Raw genomic sequence first — 24,982 nt, forward strand, 5'->3', positions numbered from 1 at the left:
CACTACCCCCAGTCTGCCCACTTCAGTTCTAGCCATCCCACCAGGACTGTCCCAATGCTGAGTGCCCTAGGACCCAGCCTGCACCTGCTACAGCTCTAGCCAGCTAACCAAAGTTAACTGGCTAGGCATGAGATGACCACACACAAGGCCATTCCTTCAGGTCTTGGAGAAGCTGCTGTTCTGCCTAATTCATAGAAATACAGAAAATCAACCAAATGAGGAGATGGGGGCACCTGGGTGGCTTAGCAGTTGAGCATCTGCCTTTGGCTCAGGTCGTGATCCCAGGGTCCTGGGTTTGAGTCCTGTATCGGGCTCCCTGCAAGGAGCCTGCTTCTCCCTCTGCCTCTGTCTCTCATGAATAAATACATACATAAAATCTTTTTTTAAAAAATTAAAGAACAAGACAAACCCTCAGAAAAAAATAAAATGGAGTTAAGCAACCTACCTGATACTCTCTGCTCAAAGCAGTGATCATAAAGATGCTCACTGGACTTCAGAGAAGAATGGATGAGTGGCCTTTCAACAAAGAGATGGAAATTATATGAGAACCAATCATAGTTGAAGAATACAATAACTGAAGTGAAAAATACACTCAAGGGAATCATCAGTAGATTGGAGGATCCAAAGAATGGATCAGCAATTTTAAAGACGGTAATGGAAAGCACCCACGCTGAACATAAAAACAAAAACAAAAAAAAACAAAAAACACCACAAGAAACAGAAAAGGAGAGTGGATAAGCTAAGGGATCTGTATGTTAGTGTGAAGTGTACTAACTTGCACATTATAGAAGTCCAGAAAGGGGTGGGGGCAGGAAACGTACTTGAGTAATAGCTGAAAACTTCTCTCATCTCCAGGAGGAAATAGACACCTATGTCCAGGAAATGCAGAGAACCCCAAACAAGATGAAGCCAAGGAGAGCCACACCAAGACACAAGAATCAAAATGTCAAAGATTAAAGACAGACTCTTAAAAGCAGCAAGACGGAAACAACTAGTTATGTACAAGGGAAACCCCGTAAGACTATCAGCTGATTTTCATTTGAAACTGCAAGCTAGAGGGAAGTGGCATAATCTATTCAAAGTGCTGGAAGGAAAAAACCTACAGCCAAGAATATTCTACCTTGCTAGGTGATCATTCAGAACTGAAGGAGGGATAAGGAGTTTCTCAGACATACATCAAATAAAGGAGTTCATCACCACCTAAACCAGTCTTAGAAATATTCAAGGGATTCTTTGAGTAACAAAGAAAAGGTCCTAATTAGAAGAAAACTGAAAAGGAAAAGAATTATGTGTAAAAGCAAACATACAGTAAAGGTAGTACATCAGTTATTTGTAAAACTAGTGTGGTTACAAGACAAAAGTAAAATCAGTGATATTTAAAAAGTTAAGGACTCAACAAAACAAAAAATGTAAAATATGACATGTACATAAAATACGGACGTGAGTAAAAATAGTTCTTTGAGAATGTGTTTAAACTTAAGTGACCATCAGCTTAATATAGACTGCTATATATTTAGGCTGTTATATATGAATGTCATGGTAATGACATAGCAGCAAACTCCAACAGATAAATAAAAAAATAACGAGAAAGGAATCCAAGCGTAATACTAAAGTCATCAATTACAAGAGAACAAGAAAAGAAGGAAGAAACAGAAAAACTACAAAAATAATGATAAAACAATAAACAAAATGGCAATAGGTACATACTTACCAATAATTGAGCTAAATGCTCCAATCAAAAGACATAGGGTAACTGAATGGATTAAAAAGAAAAAAAGACCCATCTATATGCTCCCTACAAAAGACTTGCTTCATACTTTATGATACATACAGACTAAAAGTAAAGAGATGGAAAAAGGTATTCCAGGCAAATGGAATTGAAGAAAAGCTGGGACAAGCAATATTTATATCAGATAAAAAGCTTTAAAGCAAAGACTAACAATTAAAGCGGGGCATTGCATGAGGACAAAGGGATCATTCCAACAAGAGAATATATAACAGTTATGAATATCTATGCATCCAACATTGGAGCCCCAAATACATAAAGCAAATATTAACAGACATAAGGGGGGAAATGGTCAGTAATACAATAATGGTAGGGGACTTTAACACCTGAGTTACATCAACATCATCCAGATAGTCAATAAAGAAGTAGTGGCTTTGAATGACACATCAGACTAGATGGAGTTAACAAATATAGAATACTCCATCCCAAAACAGCGGAATACACATTCAAGTGCACATGGAACATTCTCCAGGATAGATCACATGTTAGGGTACTAAACAAGTCTCAATAAACTTAAGAATGCTGAAATCATATCAAACATCTTTTTTGACCAAAACAGCATAAAACTAGAAATCAGTTACAAGGAAAAAAAAAACCTAGGAGAAAAACCACAAACATGTGGAAGCTAAACAACCAAAGGGTCAACAGAGAAAGAGGAAGTTAAAAAAAATACATGGGAACAAATGAAAATGAAAACACAACAGTCCAAAATCTTTGGGACACAGTAAAAACAGTTCTAAGAGGGAAATGTACAGTGATACAGGCCCATCTCAAATCTCAATAAACAAGGAAAATCTCAATCTTTCTAGTAAAAAAAAAAGAAAAACAAAGCCCAAAGTTAGTAGTAAGAAGAAAATAATAAAGATCAAAGCAGAAATAAAAGAAATAGGGACCAAAGAAAAAAGATCAGTGAAACCAAGAGCTGGTTCTTTGAAAAGCTAAAATTGATAAGCCTTTAGCCAGACCCATCAAGAAACAAAAGACTTGAAAAAAATCAGAAAAGAGAAAAAAATCAGAAAGAGAAGTTAACAATTAACACCACAGAAATACAAAGGATTATGAGACTACTATGAAAAAGTATATACCAAAAATTGGACAACCAAGAAGAAACAGATGAATTCCTGGAAACATACAATCTTTCAAAAATGTATTGGGAAGAAATAGAAAATCTAAACAGATCAACTACTAGTAATGAAATTGAATGGGTAATCAAAAAACAACAGAAAGTCCAGTACCAGATTGCTTCACAGGTGAATTCTACCATTTAGAGAAGAGCTAATACCTAGTCTTCTCAAACTAGTCAAAAATAAGAGAGGAAAGAAAGCTTCCAAACATATTTTAAGAGGACAGGGTAATGCTGGCCTCTTAGATACTAACAAAGACGCCACAAAACAAACCAAAAATCCTACTTGATGAACATAGATGCAAAAAATTTAAAATTTTAGCAAACCACATTTGACAATATATTAAAAGGATCATTTACCAGGAACAAATGGGATTTATTCCAGGGATGCAAGGATGGTTAGATATCTCCCCCCTCCTCCCTCTGCCCCTCTCCCCACTCACTCCTTGCTCTCTAGAGGGTATTATGCTAAGTGAAATAAGATAAATACCATATGACTTCAGTTATATATGAAATTAAAAAAAAAAAAAAAAACGAACCATCAAAAACAAAGTCAAATACAGAGAAAAAAACTGGTGCTTGCCAAAGGGAAGGAGGTATCAAAAGTGTGTGAAATGCAGCAAAAAATATTTTCAATACATTTTTTAAAACAATTATAGTGTATTGTTTTACCAGATTTAATAAATGGCTATCTGTCAATAATTACTCTAAATGTAAATGAGCTGAATTCTCAAAAGCATACATATAGACAGACAGACATATAGTGGCTAGATGGATGAAAAAACAAGCACACAACAAAAACAAGGCCCAACTACCTGCTGCTTACAAGAGACTCACTTCAGCTTTAAGGACACACAGGCTCAGAGTGAAGGGATGGAAAAAGATATAAACACAAGTGAAAACCAAAAGAGCAGGTGTAGTTATAGCAGATAAAACAGATTTTAGGCCAAAAATATGAACAAGAATCAAAAGAAGGTCATTTTACAATGGCAAAGAGGTCAATTCACCGAGAAAATCTAATAATCATAATTAATATGCATCTTACATCAGAGCACCTAAATATATTGAGAACATATGAACAGATCTGAAAGGAGAAATAAAAAACAGTATAAATAATGGTAGGGGACTTTAATATTCTGGGTTTAACAATGGTTAGATCATTCAGATAGAAAAATCAAGAAAAATTGGAATTGAATTATACTTGAGACTGAATGGGCCAATATATACAGAATATTCTATCCAACCACCAAATACACATTTCTTCTCAAATGCATATGGAACATTCTCCAAGATAGATCATATGATAGATCACAAAAGAAGTCTTAGGAAATTTAAAAAGACTGAAATCATACCAAGTATATTTTCTAACTACAATGGTTTGAAACTGGAAATTAGTAACAGGTAGAAAGCTGGAAAATTAAAACATGTGGAAGTTAACCAACATTCTCCTGAACAAACAATGGGTTAAAGAAGAAATCAAGGGGGAAATTTTTAAAAACCTTGAATCAAATAACAAATGGGAACACAACATACCCAAGCCTATTGAATGCAGTAAAAGTGATTTTAAGAGAACTTTAGAGCAATAAATATCTACATTAAGAAAAAGGAAGGGGCATCTGGTGGCTCAGTCACTTAAGTGTTTGAGTCTTGATTTTTGGCTCAGGTCATGATGTCAGGGTCCTGAGATCAAGCGTTGCATTGGGCTCCATGCTGGGCATGTGGAGCCTGCTTGAGATTCTCTCTCTTCTCCATCTACTCGTTCCCCTATGCTCTCTCTCTCTCTCGCTCTCTCTCATTCTCTCTAAATAAATAAAATGTTGGGGCACCTGGGTGGCTCAATCGGTTAAGTGTCTGCCTTCAGCTCAGGTCATGATCTCAGGGTCCTGGGATTAAGCCCTGCATTGGGCTCCCTGACTGGCAGGAAATCATCTTCTCCCTCTCCCTATGTCTCTCCCCTCTGCGCATGCTCTCTCTCTCTCTCTCTCTCTCTCTCTCTCTTAAATAAATAACACCTTTGGGCAGCCCTGGTGGCTCAGCAGTTTAGCGCCACCTTCAGCCCAGGGTGTGATTCTGGAGACCCGGAATCGAGTCCCACAACGGGCTCCCTGCATGGAGCCTGCTTCTCTCTCTGCTTGTGTCTCTGCCTCTCTCTCTCTCTCTTGGTGTCTCATGAATAAATAAATAAAATCTTAAAAAAAAATAACATCTTTTTAAAAAAATTTTTTATGCAAAAGAGCATAAACAAGGGGAACAACTGAGCTCAAGGCAGATGCTTAACCAACTGAGTCACCCTGGTGCTCCTAAGTAAATCTTTAAAAAAAAAAAGGAAGGGGGATCCCTGGGTGGCGTAACGGTTTGGCACCTGCCTTTGGCCCAGGGCGCGATCCTGGAGACCCGGGATCGAATCCCACATCGGGCTCCTGGTGTATGGAGCCTGTTTCTCCCTCTGCCTGTGTCTCTGCCTCTCTCTCTCTCTGTGACTATCATAAATAAATAAAAATTAAAAAAAAAAAAAAGGAAGGATCTCAAACAACCTAACAACCACTTCAAGAAACAAGGAAAAAAAAAAAAAAAGAAAGAAAGAAAAACAACCAAACAAGCTAAGCCCAAAATTAGCAGAAGGGAAAGAAATAACAAAGATCAGAGTAGAAATAAATGCAATAGAGACCAGAAAAACTATAGAAAAGATCAATGAAATTAAGAGCTGGTTTTTGAAAGATAAAATTGACAAACCTTCTAGCTAGGCTAAGAAAAGAGAGAAGACTCAACTATGTAAATGACGGAGGAAACATTACAACTGATACCACAAAAATACAAAGGATCATAAAAGACTATTGTGAACAATTATACAACAAACTGGATAACATAGAAGAAATTGATAAATTATTTGAAACATCCAACCTATCAAGAATGAATCATGAAAAAATAGAAAATCAGAACTGACCAATAATGACGAAGGAGATTGAATCAGTAGTCAAAAACCTCCCAATAAGAAAAGCCCAAGACCATAAGGTTTCACTGGTGAATTCTACCAAATACTTAAAGAAAAATTAATGCCAATAGTCCTCAAATTCTTCCAAAAAAAGAAAGAGGGAGGAACAATCCCAAATGCATTTTTTGAGGCTAGCATTATCCTATATCCAAAACCAGATAAAGATACTACAAGATAAGTAAGCTACAGATCAATATTTATGGTGAATGTAGATGCAAAAATTCTCAAGAAAATATTAGCAAACCAAATTTAATAGCACATTAAAATGATCATACACCATGATCAAGCAGGATTACCCCTGGAATGCAAGGATGGTTCAATGTATGCACACCAATAAATGTGATACATCAAATTAATAGAGTGAAAGATAAAAACAATATGATCATCTCAATAGATACAGGAAAGAAGATGACATGTCACAACATCATTCATGATAACTGTCAACAAATTGGGAATAGAAGGAATATACTTCAATATAATAAAGGTCATATGTGATAATCCCACAGCTAGCATTACATTCATTGTTGAAAGGTTTAGAGATTGAAAGTTTTTCTCCTAAGATCAGAAACAGGTCAAGGGTGTCTACTCTCACCTGTCCTACTTGACATAGTAGTGGCCAGAGCAGTCAGGCAGGAAAAAGAAATAAATGGCATGTAAATTGAAAGGATGTAAAACTGTCTTTGCCGATGATATGAATATTATGGTAGAATATTCTACTGATCCCAACAAAAAAAAATTAGAACTAATCAATAAATTAAGTAAAGTTACAGGATACAAAATCAACAAACATAAGTCCATTGTTTCTATACACTAACAATGAAATATCTGAAAAAGAAATAAAGCAATCCCATTCATAATGACATAAAAAACAATACTTAGGAATAAAAGAGATGAAAGATCTGTATCCTTACACTGAAATCACAAAACTGTGATGAAAAAAATCAAAGAAGACACAAAGAAATGGAAATATATTCCATGTTCATGGATCAGGAGGGTAAATACTGTTAAAATGTCCACACTATCCAAGGTCATCTATAGATTCAATGCAATCCCTATCAAAACTCCAATGGCATTTTTCCCAGAAGTAGAAAAAACAATCCTAAAATTTGCATGGAACCACAAAGGACCCAGAATAGTCAAAGCAATCTTGATAAATAATAAATTGGAGGCATCACATTCCTGTTTTTTTTTTTTTAAGATTTATTTACTCATGAGAGACACATACAAAGAGAGAGAGGCAGAGACACAGGCAGAGGGAGAAGCAGGCTCCACGCAGGGAGCCCGATGTGGGACTCGATCCCGGATCCCGGGATCACGACCTGAACCGAAGGCAGGCGCCCAACCGCTGAGCCACCCAGGCGTCCCACATTCCTGTTTTAAACTATACTAAAAAGCTACAGTAATCAACACACTATGGTACTGGTATAAAAAACACACACATAGACCAGTGGAACAAAATCAAGAGCCCAGAAGTAAATCTTTGCATATACAATCTACTACTGTTTGACCAAGGGAGCCAAGAATACTCAGTGTGGGAAAGGACACTTTAGGGATCCCTGGGTGGCGCAGCGGTTTGGCGCCTGCCTTTGGCCCAGGGCGCGATCCTGGAGACCCTGGATCGAATCCCACATCAGGCTCCCGGTGCATGGAGCCTGCTTCTCCATCTGCCTGTGTCTCTGCCTCTCTCTCTTTCTCTCTCTGTGACTATCATAAATAAATAAAAAATTAAAAAAAAAATAAAATAAAATGATAATATTAAAAAAAAAAAAAAAGGAAAGGACACTTTAATAAATGATGTTGGGAAAACTAGATGACCACATGCAGAAGTGAAATTGGACCCCTGTCTTACACCACTCATAAAAATTAACTCTATATAGCTTAAAGACTTAGACTTGAAACTGTAAGCTCCTTAGAAGAAAACATAGGAAAAAATCTCTTTAACATTGGCCTTGGCAATTATCTTTTGGATATGACACCAAAAGTCTAGTAATAAAAGCAAGTTAGTCAAGTGATTACATCAAACTAAAAAGCTTCTGTGCAGCAAAGGAAACCATCAATCAAAAAAGCAACTTGCAGAATAGGAGAAAATACTTGCAAATTATATGTCTGCAAAGGGATTAATATCCAATATACAGAAAGAGCTCATATAACTCAGTGACAAAAATACCAAACAATCTGATTTTAAAATGGGTAGAACTGAACAGACACTTTCAAATAAGACATACATATGGCCAACAGATATAAAAAACATGCCTGACCTCACTAAATATCAGGAAAATGCAAATAAAAACTGCAAGGAGATAATATCTCATACCTGTTAGAATGGCTATCATCAAAAAGACAAGAGATAAGTGTTGGGAGAATGGAGAAAAGGAAAACATCATGCACTGTTGGCAGGAATATAAGTTGATATAGCCATTTCGGATAACTATATGGTGCTTCCATAAAGAATTAAAAATAGACCCACGACACAACTCAGCAATCCCACTTCAGGGTATATATCCAAAGGAAATGAAAACAGGATCTTGAAGAGATATCTGCACTCCCATGTTCATTCCAGCATTATTTATAATAGCCAAGATATGAAAACAACCTAAGTGTCTGTCAATGGATAAATGGATAAGGAAGATGTAGTATATAGATGCAATGGATTATTCAGCCATGAAAAAGAAATCCTGCCACTTCAACAACATGATGGACCTTGATGGTATTATGGTAAGTGAAATAAATCAGATAAAGACAAATGCTACATGGTATCACTTGTATGTTTAATCTAAAAAGCCAAACTTGGGGGACCTGGGAGGCTTGGTCAGTTGAGCATCTGACTTTTGATCTCTCGGGTCGTTATCTCAGGGTTGTCGGATTGAGATTCCCAATGGGCTCCATGTTGGGTGTGGAGCCTTGTTGGGATTCTCTCTCTCCCCTTCTGTCCTTCCCCATTCGTGCACATGTTTTCTTTCTAGATATAAGTAAATTAATAATTTTTAAAAGGCCAAACTCATAAAAACAGAGAGTAGAATGGTGGTTACCAAGGACGAGGGAGTAGAGGAAATGGGGAGATGTTGGTCAAAGGGTACAAACTTCCAGTTATAATGAATAGCATGGTGATTATAGTTAATAATACTGTATTATAAACCTGAAAGCTGCTAAAAGTATAGATCTTTAATGTTCGAATTACAAAAAAGAATTATGTGACATGATAGAGGCATTAGTTAAAGCTATGGTGGTAATTATCTTACAAGTAAATCAACATATTGTACACCTTAAACTTATGAAATATTACATGTCAATCATATCTCAATAAAACTGGAAATAAATAGGGCAGCCCCGGTGGTGCAGCGGTTTGGTGCCGCCTGCAGCCTGGGGTGTGATCCTGGAGACCTGGGATCGAGTCCCACGTCGGGCTCCCTGCATAGAGCCTGCTTCTCCTTCTGTCTGTGTCTCTGCCCCTCTCTCTGTGCCAATAAATAATTAAATAAAATCTTTAAAAAAAAAACTCAAATAAATAAAAGAAAAATAGTCAAATCATAATCAACCAGATGATAGAAGTAAAGAAATTTAGAAAGGGCATGAAAAATTTTTACCATTTCTTCTTAAAAAGAAATGAACTGTAGGCTATCTCCAGTTTTCTTTGGCTCTTAAAAATGGAACCAAGCAAATTTGAAGCCAGTTAAGCCTGTAAAACATCTGAGAACATGATGGCCACATTGCCTTTGGTAACCTTAGCTTTGTTAGTACACAAGGTTGCTTGAGTTAGGAGTTTTCAGGTTTGGGAGTATCTCCATTTTTAAGAGATGCCTTCGTGGAGTATTGATAGGAGCCATTGGTGAGCTCTGCCTAGAGCCTTACCTTGGGGATCAGGATCTCACAAAGTAGAGGAGGAACTTGTGGTAAGGGAGAACAGGAAGAGAGTAAGTTCCCATGTCTTGAGAAAAGGTGAAATTCTCTCGTGGATCAGATCAAGGGAGTTCTCCAGTTAGAAATGACATAGAAGCTACCACCATGCCTTTCTAACCAAAATTCTTTTGGCTTAAAGGATTAGTTAATCTCATAGAGCAGAGCCCTGTGAAGAGTGTGGGGGATGTTGGTCTCTTTGACTCTGCTTTAGGGTGATAACCCAGATGGTCTCAAAATATAGGGAGGGCTGCCTGCCCTGAGTCAGGTGTGGGTTTGGGTTTCTGGAATGCTCTTTACCTAAGAAACCAGCATATGCAACACAATAGGTGCTGGAAGGAAGTGTCTACCCAATTGTGGGTAGACTCTGGATCTGTAGTAATAACAGCCTCTCCCACCAATTAACTAATCCAGGCTTTGGTGCTTTGTGTCCTTCCAAAAGTAATGGAGTGTGTACCTCCTGAGTTATATGTAGTATGGAGAAAATTAGTTCAGATGTCAGCTTTTTTTTTTTTTTCTTCAAGAGTGGCTGGATCCTTGGCAGGGTGCATAATCACATGGTCTTCAGATCTTTTAAAAGCTGATTTTCCTGGGCCTAATCCCAGGGGAGTTGGATATACTTTCTGGTAATTACTGATTGAGTTCCCACTGGTGTTGGACCGAGAAATTTAAATAAGAATCACACACACACATACACACACACACACACACACACACCCTCAGATGACAGCAAACATTAAGCCAGTATAGTCTGTCTGGTCACCTCTTCTTTAGGATTAGGAGAGAAAGCAAGCCCAAGAACAGATTTGGAAATAATTCTGATCCCCATGGTGCCATAAAAGAGGCCAGAGCTATTGAGGGTGAAGGTGAACAATAAGTGCCAACTAGGTGCTGGCTCATGGTGCCAGCAGGACCAGTCTACCATGGCCAAAGGCTTCATGTTGTTAAAAGCGGGTCTCTTGACCTTTCGTGCCTGGGCATTCTCAGGAGCTCAAATGTTTGTGCAGCAGGATCAAGGACTCTCAAGTTCAAATCGCTGGCAGATTGTTTGGAGTTTCTGAATTTCTGAGGTAATGGGAGGCAGGGCTTCACTCAATGAGACAGTAAAATCATTTGAACCCAAAGCCTGCCAGACTGCTGAGCAGTGGCACCTCCAGTTGGCCCCTGTGGGGCTGATGAGAGAGTGGGGTACCCCAAGCTCGATGACATTTACTACTCTGGCTAAGAGTATGCCCCATTCGGAGCAGCTCTCCTCCCTAGGGTATGCTTCCGTTTTAGTTGTTTAAAAATACACCCTGAGACAGAAATTTCAGGACACCAAGTGACCTAGAATCAGTTCAAAGGTTATTCTGTGCCTTCACAGAACTCAGGCATTCCCACACTGGTCTCAACTGCCGTCTCAGACAGTAAATTCCTTTTATGTCTCAGCAGGTCTGGACCTCCCAAAATGTTCTGGGGAGTAGAAATAGAGAAGTATGCGTTGCTGTCCGAGGGAAGGAATTTAGCAAGCATAGATCTTTCTGAGAAAGCTGCACAGAGGTTTTGATGCAACTTGCTTGAGAATATTAAGTCACATTTATTTTCCCTTTCAGAGAATGGGTCACTGTTCCCAGAAAATCTTACTTACCCCGTTAGCACGAATCATGCTTAAAGTCCTGGAGGTGTACTCTGTTTATGACTTAGTACAAATGAGGAATTAGAAGGTGAGGAGGGTGGGATGCCTGGGTGGCCCAGTGGTTGAGCCTTTGGCTCAGGGCGTGATCCCAGGGTCCTGGGATCCAGTCCTGCATCAGGCCCCCCACAGGGAGTCTGCTTCTCCTTCTGCTGTATCTTTGCCTCTCTCTCTGTCTCTCATTAATAAATAAATAAAATCTTTTTTAAAAAAGGTGAGGAGGGTGATGTGGGGGAAATATTTTTGCAGTGATTCAAAATGTCTTTTTGAACTTCAGTGTAGAAAGAATCTTTGTCTCAATAACCTGCCACTATTCTTTAGTAAAGATTTATTGTGTGCTTACTTTATATGTTCATCCAAGTAAATTCCCATACTAATCCCATAAACTACTATGGTTATTCCCATTTTTCAGATAAAAAAAAATCAGGAAAGCTAAGCTGTTTGTGGTCTGGGCCTTAGGCATCAAGCAGTATTTGGCCTCTGCTGCTATTGTTAAATGTGCCAGGCTGTTAACCTACGATTTTTAGAGTTGCTCATTTCCACATATGCCCAGGATGCAGTGTGCAACCTCAACTCAAAGTGGGGTCTCTGGGCCAGCGGCGCAGCAGCACCTGGAAGCCCGGCAGAAATGCTGAGTGTCGGTGCACCCTCCGCCCCCTGCCCCAGGGCTGCTGTACCACAAGACCCCAGACCTTCACAGGCATGTCCACGTTTGAGAAGCGCTGCTCTCTGCTACCACAGAACGGTACGTCCTGCACACAGAACGGTACGTCCTGCACACCCTCCTTCCCTTCCCTCCCCCCATCTAATTTTGTCTAGTAATTTTAAGTTCTTTAAAAGTAACAATTACAGAAAAATTATAATGTCTCAAAATATCTCTCCAAGAGGTCCTCAAAGCTGTATAACTGGAACTAGAACAAGGATTTCCAAGCATCTTTGAATTGCTTTTGAGAAATTAAAGAAAAATTCAAACACTTAAAAGACTATGAGTTTCAAAATTCATAGAAACATACACTTTATACACAACGGGCCCACCTGAGACCCGGGGGTCCGAGGGCGCTCAGAGCCTGCGGTCCTGTTGTGTTTTGCACTGGGCCACATTCCCTGAGCAGATGCTGCACAACACGGAGCCACCCTGTGGTAGAAGCCCTGTTGATGGAGAGGAGAAGTGAGAACCAAGCTGTCAGCAACCCGGTTCCTGCCAAACCTCATTTGTCTGCCTGCCAGCCAGGATTCTGAAAATGCACTTGGGAATTTTGACTTTTGGCTTTTACTGAACATGAAATTCTACTGTGTATATATATACATACCCTTGATAAGCTGACCCAGCTTAGGAATAGCGATGACATATTTTGTCTTACACGATTCAGAATCCATTTCTAGAAGCAGTGATAATGAGGCCATTGAAAGAACTGAAAGGGACCGCCTCTCTTCCCTGCACAGCCGTGTAGGTCCCCATTCTTTTTTTTTTTTTTTTTTTTTTTTAGGTCCCCATTCTTAAATTCCATTCAGGTAGTCCCAATACTGCAAACTGTTACAGGAAAGGAGTGGGAACACTTGCTCTGGGGTTGGGGGGCGGGGAGGGCCTTAGAGGACCACTGTGCTTTGCCAACAGGCTGCAGAGCCAGCTGGACTTTCAGCTAGCATCACTTTCTGGTCCTTAATAGGGGCAACATCAAAATATGATTCAGGAAAATGTAGGATCACTAAATGCTGCCTGCAACTTCTGCGTAAATTTTTTTTTTAGTTTGGAGCTAGTGTTTCCAAAGTTAAATTATTCAAGGTGAGTCTCAGTTTCAGCAGAATGGCATTAAATTGCACCATCCTTAGCAATTTAATTGCTGTCTGTTCCCCAGAAGACAGATCTCAGTTGGAATCCTGGTGTGTTGGTGTGTCAGCCCTAAGATTACTCAAAAGCTTTTTTTTTTTTTTTTTTAAATTTCAGGTTTCATATTTTTAATGTTCACGTTTGTCAGTTAGAGCCTATATATCATGTGCAGTTTAAGGAGTACCTGCATGTGCGCCTAACCGACACGGGGCTGTGTTCTTGGCGGGGTGGTGGTGGTGGTGGTGGTTGGTGGGGGAGATGGGTGGGGGGTGGGGGGTGCGGAGCTACCGCTGCCCCACTCTGGTGGGCGTGTGAAGCCAGGGCCGGCTGTGGCAGGGACACCAGGGGCAAGATGCTCTCTTCAAACTGAAATGTGCCTTTCCTTTCGAGTCGCGGTTTCCTGCTGGCCTTACTAGCTTCAGAGTGGCGAGTGGCTAATGTATTTACTATCATGGCCCAATAGACTTTGGAAATAAACTTTTTTTTTTTTTTTTTAGCTTAATGCCTTTGTTTCTGCACCTCTGTGAATCCTTTTATTTTAGTGTTTAATATTCACAGATGTACACATCTGTGAACCCATCACCCCATTAAAATAGTAAATGTATGCATCTACTTTCCTTGTGCCTTTTTCTGATCCTTCCACTCTGAAGCCATCAATCTACTTTCTGTCACTATGGATTACTTTGCAGTTTTCTTTCTTTCATTTTCTTAAAGGCAGCTGAGCAGAGAGCACAAGCCCATTTTTCTACCTAGAACCATGGGCATGCCTAATTTGTAATGAGTTTGCTTCACCTTCCCGTGACCTCTCTGGAGCCAGAGTAACAAAAACTTAATCCTCATGAGGCTGCTGGGGAGCTCAGGGAACAGCAGTTATTTCTTACCTAAGGCAAACCCCACTGGCAGCTCAGTCATACGTTCCTTTCCTGACTGTCAAAAATTTCAGAACATTCACAGTTAAAAATATTTTATTTCAGTTTATACAAAATACAGTCATGTACAAAAATGTACATAACATTTTTTCATTCAGTTTACATTTTAAAAAAGGACAGCTGTAATTTCAAATACTTTCTGCTTACATGTCATGTAAACATTGTTCTGGGCCCATATTATTAACTAAAATTGTATCTACTCTTGGAGATTTTCAGGACAGTATGGATAGATGCTTTCAGATTGAGAATCAGATCTGCCCAACCAATTTCTCGAGCCACGCACATGACCACAAGAGCAGGGCAGGTTCCAGGCAGAAGGAGTCTCTAGAGACAGAACTGCAATTTCACAGCCATATGAACTTGTGGATGTACATATTTCATTTTATATACACGTTTGTGTAAATCTGTAACTAATCTCAGCCTGTGTACATACTTCTATTATGAAGGATCATAGAAGAGTGCAAATGCCCGCAGGGGCACAATCGCTACTCTGCCATTGACCAGCGCGGTGGCACCATGCAGTGCCTGCCTTACAGATCACCCTTGTGTGGAGCAGGCCGTGTTGACCATGTAGAGTGTCAGCATGCAGAATTTGAATAAACATGTGGAAATAGATTTAGCTAGTCTTATGACAAAATGCACTCTGTAGTACATTTTGAGGGTACTGAAGAGTATGTTTTGTGGGTCAAGTGGAGAAAAACTAAAAGTGAGGAATAAAAGGAAAGAAAGCACATTGTGATGTCTGCCACACATATGTACTTCAGAAGAGACACTGCTTCACACTTCCAGGCGGCTTTGTCCCTCCCTATTGATGCAATCCGAGTGGATACTGAAAAAGAACATAAAGGAGGTGTTGGTCTTGCTACAGAAACCACCTCTCTCCATCTAGGGGTGAAAAAATCCTCTAGGACGCAGTGTGTCAGGGAGATCCTTCTTGAATGCAAAATGGAATTTTAGACTACAGCCAACTTTTCATAAGGCAGATGATGGTTTATGACATTCAACTATAAATAGACCTTCAAAAGTTTCTTAACACTTATTGTTAAGAAAAGTGACATCTCCATTATCAGATTAAGAGTCTCTTTTAAAAGGTTAATCAACAAACTGAAATCTGATTTTCCTTGTAAATATGATCAGTTCTGTATATTGGGCCCAATTCTGTTTGCTGAGAAGTAGGAAGTTCTATTAAGAACCAGCATAATCGGTTACCACGGCAGCCCCTTTTATAAACCTAAATATTCATCTTATTAGGAATTCCAAGCTCAACCACATTCACAAATGCTCAGCCTCAGGGGCTCTAGGACTGCAGGCCTCAGAACATCTCCGTGCAATATTCATGATATAAGCACAGCCTTGCGACATTGGTCCCAGGCTAGAAACGCCACACCTGGGAGCAGGGACACTCTGCAACAGCCTCCTCCGCCACCACGCAAGCATTGCATCAGAATGAGACAAAGCCAAAATTACACCGATGTTACAAATAGAGACGTGGCTGATCCCTGCCTAGGCAATAAAGAATAAGCTTTTGACTTCAAACTGGCAACTAGATGGAAGAAATCTAATTTTTAGCTCTCAGTGCATTATAGCTAGCATTAAAAAAAATCAGTTCTCCAGTTTGAAATTTGGTTTGGTCTTCCGTGGAAATTTCCCCTGAATTCAGGCAGATAGATCACTGAGGTTGTGTGAGCTTTCTTCTAACAGTAAAAGATAAGCCAGCCATCTGAAAGTAAGCAGGCCCTTCTCCTAAACCTTGCACATACATGTCTGAAAAGTGAAATTCAAACTAAATGATTCAGAGACGAAACGCAGTAATGATACCATACCGACCGAACATAAACATCTATTTCAATGTTTACTCCAGACTGAACACAAAAAAGCAAATGCTTGTGAAAATTGCAGGCCTCTGCCATTTCTAATTCTTACAATCATAAAATCAAGTTTATTCATGCTTCACCTTTACTTATCATTGTTATTAAATAACCCCTGACATTTATTTTGTTGGCATGTGCCAATAAACACACATTCCCAAGAGAGCAAAGGAAAAACCCCAGTCCCGAGTATTCTGTGTGAAGCCAATTAAGACACTGCCTCTAGGGCCTTGAGACCCTGGGCTGCAGAAATGGTTGCTGTGGAAACAAATTTGCCTCAGCATTTCTGGCAGAACCAGAACCTACTGCCATGTCTTCAAATAGGATCTGGTGTAAACAGAGTTTTTCCGCCCTTTATCTGGGCGCCGTTCTATAAAGTTAATATCGATTAGAAATTACAAAGGAGAACACGACATTCCATACACAATTTATTTGACTGTAACTTGGTGTTTTCGTTTATTCAATCATACAAATTTGAATGGGGAGTCCTGGATAAATCTTTTCCTTAATTTACCTTTGGCAGAAACTACAGATTTCAAACATTTAGTAACTCCTCATTTATATAGCATGTTTCTTTTAAAATTCTGTAGCATATTAGTATTTTCAAAACAATACTCTTAAACAGATGTGCTTTAAAGGTTAACTGGTAATGACTTGATTTATATTATAGCTTATTTACGAGAATAATTACTCAAAAAAGGACAGACTAGACATGTATTTCTTTTAAAAAATACAATTTTTGGTCATGTGAATGATTCATGTTCAGATTTCAAAAATAGAAAATGTCCTAAAGTGCTTAATTTTATTTATAATATAACTCCTTGAAATTATAGTGATCTGCAATGTAAACAGTAGAGCAAAGAATACCAAACTACATATTCATGTACAGTTAAATTTGTAGGGTTATGTACCGTCTTTCAATGTGTGGATTAACACAGGGCACTTCCAACACACAGCTCATGCTTCTATAGGATTATTTTTAAGAGCAAACTTAAAGGTATTCTTTTCCCCCTCCTCCCGACTTAGAACAGTTTTCCACTGTTTCCAGTGGAAAACTGGACAGCTTCCACCTCACTTCAGCAATGGAAAACACCTCCGTAAGTCAGTCCCATCCGACCAGTTTCTCAAGAACTCATTTTGAAGCTGACAACTGGTCAGTAGAGTTTTATGTTCTCTTTATTTTTTTCTTCTTAACAAACAAACCAAAACGGTATCCTTTAAGATGGCAACTCTCAAAACCTACAGGAGGGCAGCCTGACTTCCTGTTCATCCTGCGGCGTTATCTTCAAAACGGCAGAGGCTGCTCAGATGCCTCCTCCTGGCAGCCAGCAGCTGCTGTGCACACACCGGAGCCCACCTCGTCGAGCGCAAACCCGGGCCTTGGACGGAAGGCAGAAGCAGAATTCACTTTCCTCCGTGCAGACACAGAAGGTTCAAAAGTAACAACAAATCACAAGGCGACATCAGCACAGTGAAGAGATGAATGATCTGGTGTTTTAAATTCCCTGGACTTCCCAAAATGTCTGATATAGACAGCTTTTGTGACATAGTCTTTGAAAAAATTATAATCATTAAGTGACCACACACCGTTATTTTTCTTCTTATACATGATCTTGAAAATAGTGTGATTTAGATTCTGCCTTGGGCTGAGTTCTCAGGGCTACATGTTACCCCTCAGTGAGGGGATTTTAGTGCAGGTTTACTTTAGAAAAAAACCTTTAAACTCTGGTAAATACTCGGAAGGCTTAGAACACAGGCGCTTTCTTTCTCTCTCTCATGATCCTCAACACTTAAGCTAAGAATTAAGCAAGATCCTTTAATGCGTGGCTAGAGCCAAAATGTAATCAAGCCCCAACCAGGATGCCACAGCATGCTGGCTTTGCTTAGTGTTCGATGTGAAAATCTGAGACCAATTAAGTGCAATCCACGTTCGGGAAAGAATCTTCCAGGCTCTTCACCCTGTTGCCTGATTTCGAAATCAGCAATAACCTAGCTATATTCCTTCTGTCCTCCGCAGATGATCCAGTCCTAGTCCGGAATCAAAATTCTGCGTCAGCTGAGGGCGTGTTAAAGAAACACACCAGCAAACAGATGACTGTGCCACTGAGCGGGGCGGATGCGGCTCCCGTCTACCTGAGAACCAAGGGGGGGTCCATTCACGCGACAGGGGAGGGACAGCTCTATGGAGAGGTCATGGGAATGGCCCTGCGGCAGCAAATAGGGCTCCAACGCACGTTCCTGCTTTCCTGGGTGCGAAGAGAACATGGACCTGCATAGCAAGCTCGCTGTCCAGAGTGAAGTCCTGAGCTGGTTGGTTGGTTGGTTGGTTTCTACATCACAGTTAGGCATGTTTCTCAGTTACCCAGGGAAGAACAGTGTGTATTCTCTGCAGATGAGCGGGTGTCCATGTAGTGATCCACCACCACTAGCGCTAGGAAGGCTTCCCTGGCGGGGCCACGTGCGCCTGCAGGGTCTTGTCTTTTCCTCACCAAATTCTTAAATGGAGGCAAGTTGCCCTCTTCCATCTAGGCAGTTTCTGCGGGAGGCAATGGAAACCGGAGCTGACCCCCAAAGGCCCGGAGGTGGACAGGCCACATGCTTTGCAGGTCCAGTACCAGTGCTGCCTTCCAGTTTTTGCAGAGCCGCTATTAACTAGGGGAGGTGGGTGACAAGCTCGGCCCACACCTTCAGCCCCCTTTGCTCGGGCTGGGGGCTGGCCTCCTCACATGGACTTGGAATCAGTGTCTCTCTTGCTGATGAGCACCTCCAAGAGCCTTAGTTTCGCCTTTATGTGCTTATATTCATTGTATTCTTCAGCCATGGGAGCCCGGTCTTCCTTCTGGATATTTCTAATGGAAACAAAGGGAAGGAGGGGTGAGGGTCATCTAGGGGATACTGCTCATCAGGTGAATTATCATGGTGTAGAAACTTTGCAGTTTATCAACCTGTAGAATCAGTGTTCCCAAGTGTCGCTTGGTATCAAGACTGGAGCTGGGTTTGGACAAACAGAAAGATAGCTTCCCCCAGAAGGTACCATGCAATTGAATTTTTAGAGTTAATCTGGCATCCTGTAGAATGGTACGAAGGACTACAAAATGCAGAGATTTTCTCGCTCTGCTACTGGTATGTATGAATGCATATTAAGAGCCTCCATAGACTGAAATCCTTTATTTATACTTCCTTTTCACTTGTATCTATTTCATCTAATGAACCATTAAGTTTCTAATTAGCAACTGGCATACCCATAATTTACAGGTTGAAGAAAACAGATAGTTAATATCCTAATTATAAACTTAGTCTTGGAATTCAGCGATTGGATCACATAATACTAATAAGCCTTTACAGTTTACTAATTTTATATGCATTCTTTTTATATGTGCAAGTATTCATTGAGAGCTTATTACAGATCAAGCAGTGTGCTAAGTACTCCGTCTCCATGGTCTAATACGACCCTCATGAGAATGTGATGAAATGGTGCTACTGCCTACATTCTCAACCAGTGTGAGGTACAGTCCTGCTTCTCATTTCACTTTGAAATGCACATGTCAAACATTCAAAAACAGGCTCCTTTTCTTCTTACTAAAGAGAACATATAGGAAAGGGAATAGCATGGGGCTTATTTAATTTTATTCAATGAACTAAAAAATAAACTGATTTTATTCATGCCCTGAGCCTTGTTCAAGTAAAGGGCTCTACATGGCTTCTTAGCAGAGGGCAGTAAAAGGAACAGCAATCTAACAGTTGCCTTCACCTTGCTCTTTGAGGAACTTTGCTCTCCTCAGGTATGAAATAATGGAACCAGATTTAATGATGTCTGAAGTCAGAGATAGATTTATTTACTTATGATTTATTTATTAATGAGAGACACAGACTGAGAGAGAGAGAGGCAGAGACACAGGCAGAGGGAGGAGCAGGCTCCCTGCAGGGAGCCCGATGTGAGACTCGATCCCAGATCCCAGAATCATAACCTGAGCCGAAGCCAGGGGCCAACTGCTGAGCCACCCAGGCGTCCCTGAAGTCGGAGTTTTAAACTTGTATGATGGGGCACCTAGCTGGCTCATTTGGAAGAACATGTGACTCTTGATCTCAAGGTTGTGAGTTTGAGCCCCATGTTTGGTGCAGAAATTACTTTTTTTTTTTTCTTCAGAGATTACTTAAATAGATAAAAACTTAAAAAAAAAAAAACCTCATGATGATTATAAATTTCCATCAGCTATACTTCCTTAAAACTTGTGAAGTTTATATCATTTTATATATTTCCTCATGTACAGGATATCTGTGCACAAAGTGACTATAATTATACGGAAAAAAGATAAACAGACAAACCAAAAATATGTTTAGAAGAATAATGGAACAAACATTAATCCTGGTTTGTCCTTGGTTATTATTATTTTGCATATTATTCCTTTTGTCTGCCTATCGGTATTTTCTCAATAGCCTACAATGTATGGAGAAAGAAAAGCAAATATGTAGGTCTATCTAAAAATTCATAATCTTTTTTTAAAAGATTTTATTTATTTATGTATTTATATATTTATTTAATTTATTTATTTTTAAAGATTTATTTATTTATGATAGACATAGAGAGAGAGAGGCAGAGACACAAGAGGAGGGAGAAGCAGGCCCATGCTGGGAGCCTGACGTGGGACTTGATCCCGGGACTCCAGGATCGCGCCCTGGGCCAAAGGCAGACGCTAAACCACTGAGCCACCCAGGGATCCCCTAAAGATTTTATTTATTTATTCATAGAGATGTAGAGAGAGAGAGAGGCAGAGACACAGGCAGAGGGAGAAGCAGGCTCCATGCAGGGAGCCCGACGTGGGACTCCATTCTGGGCCTCCAGGATCACCCTCTGGGCTGCAGGCAGCGCTAAACCGCTGCACCACTGGGGCTGCCCAGAATTCATAAATCTTAAGAAAGTCACCATAAGACAGATCCAAATCAGGGATGCTAAAAAATAAATTTATGTAAAAATAAAACTGGAATACAACACATTTTAAATGCCAGTTTAATATTTATGGCACTTTTATTTCCCAATACTTTTGAGAAGTAGGAAAGGGGACCTTTTAAAGAGAAACTATATTTATACTGCTAAATAATTTGGATTACATAAAATCATTTTAAAGTGTCAAAACTTAACTCTATGTAAAAGATGCAAATCTCTTCCCTGTCCTGCCTTGGTCTTGCACTGCGACCTGGTAAGAGCTGTGTGCAGTCACCTGCAAACAGGGGATGCTCTTCCTTAGCATGATGTTCTACAAAGTTGATTAAGACAGGTCTTGAAACTCACTTGAGAAAGGCACCCTGTCAATCTCGTGGACTTACTGCTTCTTGTGTATTTTTCATTCAAACCTGACAAACGATCATTTCTGCTTTTAAAGTATGCTGAAAACACCAAGATTTAAAGTTTCCGTTTCCTGGGCAGCCTGGGTGGCTCAGCAGGTTTAGCACTACTTTTCCCAGGGCATGAACCTGGAGACCCGGGATCGAGTCCCACGTCAGGCTCCCGGCATGGAGCCTGCTTCTCCCTCTGCCTGTGTCGATGCCGCTCTCTCTCTCTCTCATTAATCAATCAATCAATCAATCAATCTTTAAAAAAAATAGTTTCCCTTTCCTTATTTCTCCTTCTAGTCTATTAAGACCAAAAAAAAAAAAAAAAAAGAAACCAAGACCCAAACCAAAAAACAGTGCTGTCAACTGGAAATTTAGCCTCAAGCTGCTCATTTTAATTAGAGTTTGATGGGACAAGTTAGTTTTATAACCTTTTAGCTGAATTCACATCAATCTTCGAGACTATCCCAGGAGCATTTCTTGTTGAAGGACTCCACAAACTTCCCCACCTCACAGTGAACCTCCCGGGGACTGGGTTACAGGGAGGATGCAGAGGGCTTCCCCCGTTGGCCGCACTGCACAGATCTGACAGGTAGAAAAGAGGGGTGTGTGTGTGTGGGGGGGGGGGAGGAGGGGTCGGGGGAAAGAGGACATGCGCTACCTTCCATTTTGTCTGAAAAAATTGTCTTCAAAGTCACGAAGTTTCTTTCGAATCCTTTTCTTTTCTTCTCTCATTTCCTGAAGGTGTTCCAAGAGTTCTGGTCTAAGAAGGGCAGAAAAATTTCAAGAAAATTGGGTTAAATCTGCATGGTTATAAATACAATGAATGTGCAACTCGACAGGGGCTGTGGACACAGGGAGGAGCATGGACACGCAGGAACCGTTGAGGGAGCCGAGCGCCAGCAGAAGTGGATGTTTGCCTTTCTCTGAATGCCAAGGTGCTGATGGCAGGCACAGCTCCGGGGGCTCCCGCAAACCCCTGTTACTCAGGAGTCCTTAGGGCTTGTGGACTCCCGGGCCACTTGATCATATTTGCCTTGAAGGAAAGACGACATCCGGCACATGTTAAATGAACTGCAGAGTGCACAACCGCACAGCAGTGCCGCTGCAGGGATCTGACTCTTCAGGCAGATCTCCCAGGTTCCCTCCAATAACATGGACTGGAGAACACCAAGCACTGAGGCAGGGGTTAAAAATAATTCACTGTTCTATCTACACAGCGGTCCCTCAGGTAAGTCACTTGTGTTCTGTCAGACAACTTATTTAAACACAAAGGCTAAAATATTTAAGAACAGCATTTTCACCAAAACCTTTCAGCCCCACCGCTGAAGAGACATACATTGAAGCAGCATGGAGATTCGAAAGCCCGGTGTCCTGGCTGCATTTTGACGGTATTTTATCGTCCATCGGGGAAATAAATCCATCAGCATCATCTTCAAATTGGTCCAGGAAGCACCGTGCGCTGAAATCAGTCTTCAGAGTGACCGTGAAGTCTGGCTTTGTGTTGCTATCGTCTTCCGAACCCTCGTCTTCTTCCTGGACACGCACAGCAACCCCGATAAAAACCCGGTTACTTTTCCTGGCCCTCTTGCATCATAGGTATCACATAATGGTCACTTAATTATCCAGACACCATATGGCTTCTACTGTATCTACATTTAGCAACACATATGTACATTATCCATATATAGCTGAATATACAGGAACACAAATACTAAACACAGCCACTCAGTAGGGGAAACAACTATAAAAAAATTAGTGTACAACACAATTAACAGTTGTCAAGGCTGAGGGTATGAAGGAGCCACCATTATAATTCATACCTTAAATCAACTGAAACAAAAGCATAAAAAATTTGCCAGCTCTGTGATAATACATCACAAAATCCACCACCAGCCATCAGTGCCTTAGAGATTTCATTAGTTGTGTACCTTGGAAAACATTTTTTATTAAGCTTTTAACAGCTTCAGAAATTGAACAATACAGCCTTTTATTTAAGAGTTGAGATTATAAAATATTTTGTGGTTGCTTGATACACAGAATTTTAAGAAAGTTTTGAGAAGATCAAGATGTTTATGTTCCCATGATTGGAAATGTAACTCTTTAAGTTTTTTTCAAGGAACTTCCAAGGGCCACTGCTGTATTTTTTAGCCTCCAAGATTCTAAGAAGAGTCTGATATTCTCTGTCTTGGCAATGCAATTAGAAAAACAATTAAATCAGATTAGAGTTTCTTAGTGCTAATTTAAGTCTAAGGATGAAATGGTATCAGTCTGAATGGAAGATTTTAAAAGAAGTAATGTACTGCCAAAATGTACAGTCAGACTGGACGAGAATATCCTAATATCTGAAAATTTATTTATTTTTATTTTTTATTTTTTAAAAAATTTTTATTTATGATAGTCACACAGAGAGAGAGAGAGAGAGAGAGAGAGAGGCAGAGACACAGGCAGAGGGAGAAGCAGGCTCCATGCACCGGGAGCCCGACGTGGGATTCAATCCCGGGTCTCCAGGATCGCGCCCTGGGCCAAAGGCAGGCGCCAAACCGCTGCGCCACCCAGGGATCCCTCTGAAAAATGTAAAACGTGGTTAGGAGCACAGCTACACAAACAACAGCAAGTAGAATGTCCACTGTTCCTGTTAAACCAAGTGGCTCCAGTGCCAATGCAGCAAATTAATCTCAGGAGGCAGGACTAGTTACCCCTGCTGGTCAAAGTACAGGTATGCAAACCGCCTGTAGTGGATTTTCTTACCAGAGAGTTTGGTATATTTATAATGGTGCCTCTGAGGAGAAATAATGTGAATTAACAAATGAACAAGCAGGAAAAACAAAACAAAAAAAGGACTATTTCAAAACTATGATGAAAGCATTGCTCTGAAGGCACCAAGAGAAAATTGGTAAAAACTAGGCGGCTTTTTCAGATGGTCTCTGCTGTGACTTCAGAACTTCCATCTCTTTGCTTAGAGTAAATGCCTCATTATTCATTTTTAAAAACTGAAATTTTTAAAGACATTTTTAAATTTAGAAAGTAAAAGTGACTTTTAAGTTAGTAATTTAAAAGTTTCTCTTTTGGGCACCTGGGTGGCTTAGCAGTTGAGCATCTGCCTTTGGCTCAGGGAATGATCCTGGAGCCTCGGGATGGAGTCTTGCATTGGGCTCCCCGCAGGGAGTCTGCTTCTTCCTCTGCCTATGTCTCTACCTCTTTTTCTGTGTCTCTCATGAATAAATAAGTAAAATCTTAAAAAAAAAAAAAGTTTCTTTTTTTTATACAAGTAACAATTCCCACTTATGTAGTTTTTAGAAGGATTACTTGAGATAAGGTATGTAACTGACAAGGTACACCTGCCACAGAGGCAGTACAGATGAATCTTCTACACCCACCCCCACTACCCACCCCCCACTGAAGACCAGGTGGAACCACTTGATGGTAAACTCCATGGAGGCAGGGATTTGGGCCTGTCTGTTCACTGCTGTTCCTAGAGCTTAACCAATGCTTGCACATAGTAGGTGCTTAATTAATGTCTGTCAAACAATCTAGTGGTCCAGTTTTAAAAGAAAAA

General features: G+C 40.2%; 1 protein-coding gene across 8 annotated transcripts in view; it reads right to left on the reverse strand.

The window, feature by feature from the left end:
* Positions 1-14,242: 14,242 nt before the first annotated feature.
* The window catches only part of FAM13A (family with sequence similarity 13 member A), a 344,934-nt gene continuing 334,194 nt past the window's right edge, over positions 14,243-24,982 (reverse strand). For all 8 annotated transcript variants that reach the window (XM_025424952.3, XM_035709590.2, XM_025424933.3 and 5 more), the window contains 3 exons: positions 22,763-22,959; positions 22,085-22,186; positions 14,243-18,941 (listed from right to left, as the gene is read on the reverse strand). In XM_025424952.3, coding sequence (XP_025280737.1) covers positions 18,815-18,941; positions 22,085-22,186; positions 22,763-22,959 — 426 coding nt within the window. In that variant the 3' untranslated portion in view covers positions 14,243-18,814. The remainder of the gene's footprint in view (positions 18,942-22,084; positions 22,187-22,762; positions 22,960-24,982) is intronic.

The sequence above is a fragment of the Canis lupus genome, chromosome 32, assembly GCF_003254725.2.
Source record: "Canis lupus dingo isolate Sandy chromosome 32, ASM325472v2, whole genome shotgun sequence".
NCBI classification, from domain to species: domain Eukaryota; kingdom Metazoa; phylum Chordata; class Mammalia; order Carnivora; family Canidae; genus Canis; species Canis lupus.